Source organism: Pseudomyrmex gracilis, unplaced genomic scaffold (assembly GCF_002006095.1).
Source record: "Pseudomyrmex gracilis isolate BER0280 unplaced genomic scaffold, ASM200609v1 scaffold_1590, whole genome shotgun sequence".
NCBI classification, from domain to species: domain Eukaryota; kingdom Metazoa; phylum Arthropoda; class Insecta; order Hymenoptera; family Formicidae; genus Pseudomyrmex; species Pseudomyrmex gracilis.
The window spans coordinates 16,438-26,291 of NW_018022174.1; the positions used below are offsets into that span (position 1 = coordinate 16,438).

The 9,854-nt window shown below is 44.7% G+C and overlaps 1 protein-coding gene across 1 annotated transcript; it reads left to right on the plus strand.

Annotated features, from left to right (window-relative positions):
* Nucleotides 1-6,512: 6,512 nt before the first annotated feature.
* Nucleotides 6,513-7,014, plus strand: LOC109862283. Its single transcript, XM_020442278.1, has 2 exons — nt 6,513-6,903; nt 6,971-7,014. Exons 1-2 carry the CDS (start codon nt 6,513-6,515, stop codon nt 7,012-7,014), a joined length of 435 nt encoding a protein of 144 aa, XP_020297867.1.
* The last annotated feature ends 2,840 nt before the right edge of the window (nt 7,015-9,854 follow it).

A 9,854-nucleotide genomic window follows, 5' to 3' on the forward strand; every position in this document is an offset into this window, starting at 1 on the left:
CAATACACCTGTCGCTCAGATACGCGTCCAACACCGAGTGCAGGTAGGTGGGGAAATCCCACTCCCGCGCAGCAAGCCAATGGCTTTCCACGACATGGTGTTGAACGCGTTCTTCACGTCCAGGCTCACCGCCACACATACTCACCCCTCGCGAGTGTGGCCCTCTACCTCTGCCCGCACCAGCGCGACCGCATCACACGTAAACAGTCCGACCCGAAAGCCGAACTGCCGCGGCGACAGCCCGCCCTGCCCAGAGACGCAATCCTTCATCCGCGCCGATAGGATGCGCTCAAACAATTTGCCCAGCTTGCTCAACAGGCATAAAGGCCTGAAGGACGAGTGGGCCCCCGGCTTTTTAATGAGCACAAAACGTGCACGCCTCTATGCCACCGGAAAACTGCCCCGCCTGAGGCGGTTGTTCAGGCATCTACGCACCAAAAAAGGTGCCAGAGCCACCACACGGGCCCAAATCGAGCCCGTCAACCCATCAAGTCCCGGAGCTGTCCGTTTGCGCACCATTCTTTTTACGGCCTCCGTCATCTCACGGTCCGAGATTTTACTCCGAACGCCAAGGGATCCGGTCCGCTTGTCCCGGACACCGTACTGCCCGCCTCGGGAACAGGGAGTCAACCACCTCAAGGATCTCTCCCACCTCCATTCTCTCTGTTATCGAGGGGCTGAAGGGGCGCATGCGCGACATGACGATCCTATAAGGCGTGCCCCACGGATCGCCATCCACGGTAGATATTAAATCCGCCCATGCCGCTCTTTTTGCCTCAAGTATGGCCTGTCGCAACTCTCGCTGCGAGCTCCGGAATGACACCCGAAGGACCTCAACGGCCTCCAGTGCCACACGTCCCCGCGCCCGAGCACGGATGTATCGGCGTCTCCATTGCAAGCACACTGCTTGCAGTCCCGCAATCCGCGGGGTCCACTAATACGCAGGCCTGCGCCCAGACACCCCGCAGACTCGAGACATGGACACATCACATGCGCTCGTTACCGCCCGCTCCAACCAAGCAGCTTTCTCCTCAAGAGACGTCTCTGGGCCTATCGGGTCACCTCACGTAGCCCCCACTATTGCGGCCTCAAACGCATCCGCGTCGCACACTTTATCATTCCACCTGGAAAACAGGCAGCGCCGAATTGACCGCGCACCACTCCTGCCCCCCAGGCAGAAAGCAACATATCGGTGGTCCGACAGCGACTCCTCCCAGAGAACCTTCCACCCTGTCACTGCCGAAGCCATCGCGGCAGACGCAACTAATACGTCCACCACCGACGTACCCTGGGGGCGGACGCAAGTCACCACCCTGCCCCAGTTCAAGACCCTAAGTCCGTGTTGTACGGCCCATCTATATAAAATCTGCCCCCTGCGGTCAGGACGGGGAGAGCCCCAGGCGGCCGACTTGTCGGTAAAGTCACCAAGGACCAGCACTGAGGCAGTCTCCGCACACCAAATGCTATCCCCCAATGCGTCAAGAGACGCCTCAAACTCAGCAATGAGGGTGTTGGAGGAAAAGTAGCAACTAAACACCGCCACATCGCCCCACAACACCCCCACGAACTTATGACCTCGCCCGAGGGTCCGACGCACTTGCCGCAAATGGGCTCCAATAAACCGCAGCAACGCCGTCAAGATCAATCGCCCACGACGGGGAATCCTCAACTCGCCGGGGCTCTGATATCACCATGAGGGATATCCCTTTCTCGCGCATAGTATGCACGGCCAGGTCCTGCGCCGGACCGCAATAGTTAACATTGATTTGGAGGACCTGGTCCATGGTTCTTGTCCGTGTCCATACGACCCCCCTCCTGAGGATCGTCCGCCGTCCACCGCACAGCGCTCGAACTCTTGCGGGGTCTGGTCCCGTTTCGGCCGCTAAATTTAGAGCGGCATGCTGCCCCACCCGCCCGATGTCCGGCCGGGAAACCGCGCTCAGAGCACGGCACGCAATGGGCCGCATACTCACACTCGCGCGCTACATGTCCCGGCCGGCCACAGCGGTAACAATCCGCACTGTGGTCGGCCCCGTTCGCACACACCGCCCGGATATGGCCGAACTCCAGACACTTGTAGCACTGGAGTTGCCTGCCCGGGAGCAGCGTTACCCGGGCGCAAGTCCACCCAATGCAGATTTTTCCTGCGGCTGAGGCCTTTTCCACAACGGCCAGGGGGCATCTCACTCACATAACCCCCAACCCGCCGCGTCTCTCTCTGAGCGTACGCCAGTGCGTACGTCAGCCTCCGAGCACCGGCCGAACTCGCCAGAGGCAAGTGCCGCCTTTACCTCCTCCGCCTCTGTGCAGGCCTCCAAGTTAGATAGGCGGAGCTCCCCCTGTTGTACAGGACAGGAAACCACCGCTCTGTGCCCAAAGATCGGCCTCAGAGCGCCCGCAAGGCGGCCCGCCTTCTCCGCACTTTCCGGTCCCGGGATCTCCACCAAGATCCCCCCTTCTACATCGGGTCTTACCCGGGTATCCGAAATACCCAGGTCGCGCAGCGATATTTTATCTTTGGCCATCTTCAGGAGCTCAGCATATGATGCCGAACTAGCATCACTCTGAGCCCTTCTGATGGCCACCGCTGCCGCCTTACGACGCCGACGCCTTCGAGCACTCCTAGTAGGAGGGGGCCCCTCATTAGGGCACAACAACTGAACACCTCGGGAACCCCGCTGAGGGGGCAACCGTGGTGCATTGTTCATACTACTTCTCTCTCTCTCTCCTCTTCGATTTGCTCCGTAAGTATAGATTGACGTGTATTTCTGAGCTCTCATTTTGTGAACAGATTACTGTCGCTTCTTGCCCTTCGGGGCGCTGATTTGTCAGTCAGTAAGGAACAAGGTTTTGGTTTGTCTGCTGCCGGAGTCTGGTCATTTTTCTGCAAGTGCCTGTTGCGCTTTTGTGCATTTGCTGTCATTTGGTTTTATCCTCGCTGACGGTTGACGTGGCCCACGGGACCTCCCTTCCTCTCAATTCCTGGCGAGCGCGTGGCGGCGGATCCTCTGATTGGTCGACGATATGTCTACGCACGAAATCTTTTCCACGCCTATCTCGGATCGAGGCAACGGTTATCAGGCGGGAGCTATCAACAATGGCTTTATACCGGGCGGTTCTACAGAATCTTCTTCTGCGTTATTGTCAAATGTAAGTTTGTCTACTTACGGTTTGTCTACTTACGGTTTGTCTACTTACGGTTTGTCTACTGGAATTATGATTAGTCCATCCAAAGTTAATGCATTGAAGCGTTCTATTAACGATCATAATGAGTCAATAGCAAAATTATTTTTGGCTAGCAAAGATTCACTGGATAAAAGAAAGAAAATCGAATCGGCATTTAGAATCTGTAAAGAAGCCTACTCTGAGCTGGCATCCGCGTACTTGGCACTATTAGAAAAAAATATGAGCTCTGCTTCAGTTGCTGTCGAGTCGGTTAAGGAAATTATTAATGATGCGATTTCCAAGGTCAAGGTTGAAGCGCTGCAGCATAGGTCTGCTGGACTTATGTCTCAAAATGGTTTTTCTCCGGCTTGTTCATACGCTAATGCTGTGAAAGCGACTAACTCTACTGTACATGTAGCTCGAGGTCCGGCGCTCTCCGTGGATAAGTCTACGGATATATTAAGCGTTCCTCATAAGGATCAAGAGGCCAAATATAATACATCTAAGGACACTAGAGAAGCATTTCAGAGAATTATTGAGCCAGCAAACTATAACATGAAGGTCAGGAAAATCACTTCTGCTCGTAACAACAGTGTGCGTATTGAGGCTCTTAAAATAGACCTGCCTAAGATTGAGAAATCATGTGAACTTGCCGATGCTGGATTACAAATTATGCAAGTCCCTAAATCTAATCCGCGTCTAATTGTACATAGAGTACCTGCTGATATGTCGAAAGAAGATATCAAATCTAAGATTGTTGCCCTTAATCTAGATAAAGCGGCTAGTCAAAGCGTGAATGTGGTGTATATTTTTCCATGTAGGGCTGAGCGTCGTTACACGAGTTGTGTCATTGAGGTGTCGCCTGAGGTACGAACCGTTCTACGTCAACAAACACATATATATATAAAATATTCCTCTTGTGCATTCGAGGGTCATGTACGCATACTTCAGTGCTACAGATGTTTGGCGTTCGGGCATTTAGCTAAGAACTGTAAATCTTCTCCATTATGCGGCTACTGTGCCGGGGAACATGAGATGATTAACTGCACAAAGAAGATGGACGATCCGATCTGTGGCAACTGCAGGAGATGGCATCGTGTTGATTCCGCACATTCAGCATTGAATGGCAGAGCTAGCTCTATACTAATTAAGAAACTGCAGGATAAGGTCAGAAACATTAATTATGGATAGTAATATCATGGAACAACATTATTTACGTGCTTGTCATGTAAATTGCTAGTCCTTAATGGCACATTTTGACGAGTTTCGGCTATTCTTTACTGATTCTCAGTACGATATTATCTGCCTGTCAGAGACCTGGCTTAAGCCGGCTATTTTAGATCGGAATATAGTTCTACCAGGTTATCAACTGCTTAGGTGCAACAGAATAGACAAAATAGGTGGTGGAGTCGCGTTGTTTCTGGCTGATTCACTTAACGTAAGGATTCTGGCAACATCTGGAGGTGTATACAGTCGGAAGCCTGAGTTTTTGATAGCTGAAATTACCTCAGGCAGTGAAAAGGTCGTGCTTGCGGTTGTCTATAGACCGCCGCACTGTGGATATTTGGCCGAATTTTTCACCATTGTGACTGACATATCAGTACAATACAGCCACTGCATAATATTCGGAGATTTCAACGCTGATCTTTTGCAATTAACATTTGACTCAAACCAGATAACTTTCTTTGTCTCTGCATCATCTATGTATCTTGTACCATATGCACCGACACATCATACACCTACATCGTCTACGTTATTAGATTTATGCATTGTGGATGATGCTGAAAAACTTATATCCTTTCAGCAGCATGATGTTGGATTTCTATCTGCTCATGATTTAGTGGAAGTTACTTACAATATTTACGTTCAGCGACGGCATGCCAGAACGATAGTAGTGAGAGATTTCACAAGGTTCAACAATGAGTCTTTTCTTGAAGAATTACTTGCCTGTAATTGGAATGCAATCCGTGACATTGACAATATTGACGATAATGTTGATCTCCTCAACAATTATCTGTTAAGTTGTTATGACAGACATGCTCCTCTTAAGACTATACATCCTAAACGTTTGCCTGCACCTTGGATTACGCCGGCTATCAAGATAAAGATGACCGAAAGAAATAGGCTTCGAAGAAAATGGAGGAGACTCAAAACCGAGACAAACTATAACCTGTTTAAAGAGTCCAGGAACCGAGTTAAGGATATAGTTCGCAAGGCGAGGCAAGATTACTACTTAACTGTCTTTGGAGATTACAAAAAGCCGGCCTTACACCTGGATAAAGCTTCGTCAGCTAGGCTTAATTAAGACTAAGGCTAACTCCAATAAACTGCTTTTCACAGCTGATGATTTTAACAGCTTTTTAACTAGTCATCAGTCAGCAGCTATCTACAATTATGAGGTTTATTTGGGCGAACTGGAGTATGATGAGGAAAAATTTTACTGGTCGAATGTTGAGGATGCCAGGATCAGAACTGCAGTAACTACTGTTGTATCCAACTCTACGGGAGATGATGATATTTCACGCAAGCTATTGGAGTTGGCCATGCCTTGTATTCTACCGGTGCTCACGCACATTTTCAATTACAGCTTAAATAATGAAGTTTTCCCTACTATTTGGAAATCGGCAATAGTTTGTCCGATACCTAAGATAAAAGCTCCATCGGATCTACAGCATTATAGGCCGATTTCTTTGCTTTGTGTGCTGTCGAAAGCACTTGAACGAATAGCTGCAAGACAGATGCTGGAATATTTGGAACACAGGAATCTATTTGATCCATATCAGAATGCATACAGACAAGGTTACTCGACTGAGACTGCACTTATTCGAGTACTTGATGATATAAGAGAGGCTTCTGATCACAGGAGAGTCACGATTGCAGTTTTCTTCGACTTTACTAAAGCTTTTGATAATGTAGATCATCGACGTCTGATCAATAAACTAATCGGCATGAATTTTTCTAACACTGCTTTGAGGTGGATGAGTGCCTATCTCTTTGGTAGAACCCAAGCAGTTTGTGATGATTACCTAAATACATTGTCAACAAAATTACCAATTTTTAAAGGCGTTCCTTAGGGATCAGTTTTCGGACCACTTCTCTTTTCACTATATGTCTCTGATTTCGGTAATATCCTGCAGTATTGCAAATATAATTTCTATGCTGACGACCTGCTTATTTATCTGCATACAGAACCACCGTCGTTAGGGGATGCATTGAACAAGATCAATAATGAAATATGTAGTGTCGTAAATTGGGCAGCAGCAAATGGATTAAGACTTAATGCTAGTAAAACATCAGCAATTATCTTCGGAACGGCATGATATGTTAATGTAATCGACTTACAAGCCATGTCTCATGTGGTGGTTGATGACGCCATTATTCCATGGAGCAACTCAGTAACTTATCTTGGAGTCACATTGACTAATACTTTGTCTTGGGACACTCATGTCTTTAATATAATCTCGCGTGCCAATACTGCACTGTACCGGCTGAAGATATACAAGCACCTTTTCTCCCCTCTGGTTCGGTCTAGATTGGTGTCATCTCTGATTTGTCCAATATTCGACTACTGTTGTACTCTACTGACTGATGTAACAGAAACTGACAATCTCAGGTTGCACAAAGCTTTTAACGGATGTGTTAGATTCATCCTCAAAGTCAAATGGTACGAACATATAACACCACATTATCAGAAACTACGCTGGCTCAAACTCAAATTGAGAAGAACATTCTTTGTAGGCAAATTGTTATTTAAAATTCTGGAGACAGAAAGACCAATACTTTTATATGAAAGATACTCTTTTAGAGATTTACAGCTACATGATACTCGAGCTGACAGTAGAACTATGATTCTGCCGTTGTGCCGCACTGAATGTTATAGGAGATCCTACAGATGTGTCTCTGTAGATGTATGGAATAATATTCCAGTAGACATCCGCAACGAACGCTTTAACGTTTTCAAATCCAAATATTTTGAGCATCTACTAAACCAGAATATGCTATGTTAGTTCATTTATACTTGCACTTATTGTTTTGCTCTTACTTTTTCTTGTAACTGATCTTATACGCTTGAGAGAATATCATTCCAGAGCGTCAAATAAAGCATAATCAATCAATCAATTAATCTCTCTCTCTCTCTCTCTCTCTCTCTCTCGCGAGTAGAGAAGACGTGTCACACATCGCTCCGTAAAAAGTATAAGTTTTTAGTGAGTAAACAATAAGAAAGTGTGATAAAAAGTGGTTTAACTTATAGAGCCATAAAAAGTGAGTAATTATGAGTATTATCTAGCCAGGATATGCTTAGTTGTGACTGTGAGAAGTGCATTTCTTGTTCGGGATATCGAAGACTCGCAAGACGGGTAGACACTTTACGTGGATACAAGGTGCTGACGTGTGTAAGTGGATCACAGGTGAATGATCGCTTGCACTGATATTAACGACTCTGGTCGGTAATTATCGGCATTGACGATGAATATGCAGAATACCGATGTTCGGCATGTAAGAAGGCAATAAAAAACAAAGTTGTTAAGTGCAAGTCTTGTGTCAAACTTTTTTACCATCCGGGATGTATATGTAAACATAGAGTTTATGATAGAAATCGAGAATTGGTGCAATGTGCTGGTCCGTTTGAAGAGTTTTTCGTTGAAAACGGCCAAGAAGCAAGTATGAAAAAAGCTCCGACGACGACGGGGAGCAGCAGAGATAGGACAGGATCTACAGGATCTATAGGTTCTGCGGGATCGTTTACGGCACCAAGTAGTGGAAATAAGTTATCAGGAGTGAGTGGATCGACTGGCATTGATATAAAAATAGATTATCTTATAAGAACTGTGAAAGAAATCAAAGATGAAACTACCTGTAAAAAAGAAATTAAAATGATGATTAAAGAGATAGTTAGAGAGGAATTGGGAAACGTTAAACACGAACTGGAAAATCTAAGAANAATGATACAGGGAGTAATGCGCGAACCAACGTCAGGAACGCAAAGAAGCTACAGTGAAGCAGTCAAAGAAATGAAGAGAGAAAATATTATAATTGTGAAGCCAAAATTGGAACAAGAAAGTGAAACCACAAAAAAGGTAATAAAAGAAAAAGTGGATATTAAGAACATGGCGATGGGAATAACAAAATTAAGAAAAGGAAGCAAGGGAACTGTAATAATGGGATGTGAAACTGGAGAGGAAGTAAAAAAGTTGAAGGAGACAGTTCAAGCTAAACTAGGAGAAAATTATAAAGTAGTGGAATCGCCACAATCAAAGCCGAAATTAAAAATTATTAATGTAGGGAAGGAAGAGATAAATTTAAGTGATAATGAACTTATATCTACGATAAAAAGGCAGAATAAAATGGATACAATAAATATGCGAATAGTGAAGAAAATAATGAAAGGAAAGAAAAATAATGACAACCAGTCTAAAAAACGAGAAAGTGAAGAGGGATCAATAATAGTAGAAACAGATGATGAAACACACGAGTTGATTCTGAAGAAAAGTAAACTAAATATAGGATGGAAGAAATGTCCTGTATTTAATCATGTTAGTGTTAAAAGATGTTTTAAATGCTGGGTTATTATCACATAGCTAAAAACTGTGTGAGAGACGAGACATGTCACAAATGTGCAGGAAATCACAACTCGATTGACTGTTCAGCGACAAAGAAAAAGTGTGTAAATTGTATGTTCAAAATTCGAACATACAACCTAAAAATAAATGACGAGCACGACGCTCTCAGTATGGAGTGTCCAACATTTAAGAGAGCATTGCAAGAAGAGAAGAGGAGAGCTGGCTGGAAGAACACTAAATAGCAACTACAGGAAGATGTGGAGCTAATGCTATATACAAATGCGCAAAGTCTACCGGCGCATAAAGATGAGATACAGCATCAGATTTTGAAGAAAATAAATCCTGCATTCTTAGCACTGTCGGAAACTAGATTGACTAATGAGATTGATGATAGTGAAGTGAGCGTTTAGGGTTATAGTATAGTTAGGTGTAATACTGAGAACAGAAATACAGGAGGAGTTGTTTTATATATAAGGGACGATGTTAAGTATGAAATAGTATTAGCAAAAACCTTAAAATTGAACTGTTGGTGTGTACCGGTAGAAGTAAAAGAAAAATTGTGTAAAAAGGTGATTATGGTAGTATATCACTCACCAAGCGCATCGCATGGTGACTTTATGAGATTTCTGGAAGATATAGTAGAGGAGTTAACAATAAAAGAAGAATGTATAGTAATAGGTGACTTTAATATAGATCTTATGTTAGATTCCTTTTATGCGAAGAAGCTGCAAACGACAATGCTGAGCTTAGGTATGAAACAATACGTTAATAAACCGACAAGAATCACGAAAGACAGTCAGACAATCATTGATTTAATCTTCGCTAATAATGATAGTTTAGAAGTACAGGTAGTTTACGAACCTAAAATTATGGATCACGCATGGCTTCAAGTTAAACTTGGTGCTAATAGAAGTAAAAATAACTATAGAGAATTTAGCGCTAGAAGCTTTAAGGAATTTGATGTAAGTGAAGTTACCAGGGTAGTGGCACATAAATTGCATAACAAACAAGATATGGATGTCAGTATGAGAGCGACAAAGCTAGTTGACAGCATAGTAGAAGCGTTAGATGTAGTAGCGCCGATAAGAAAGTTTAGAATTCCGAAAGTGTGGGAAGGGAAAAAATGGT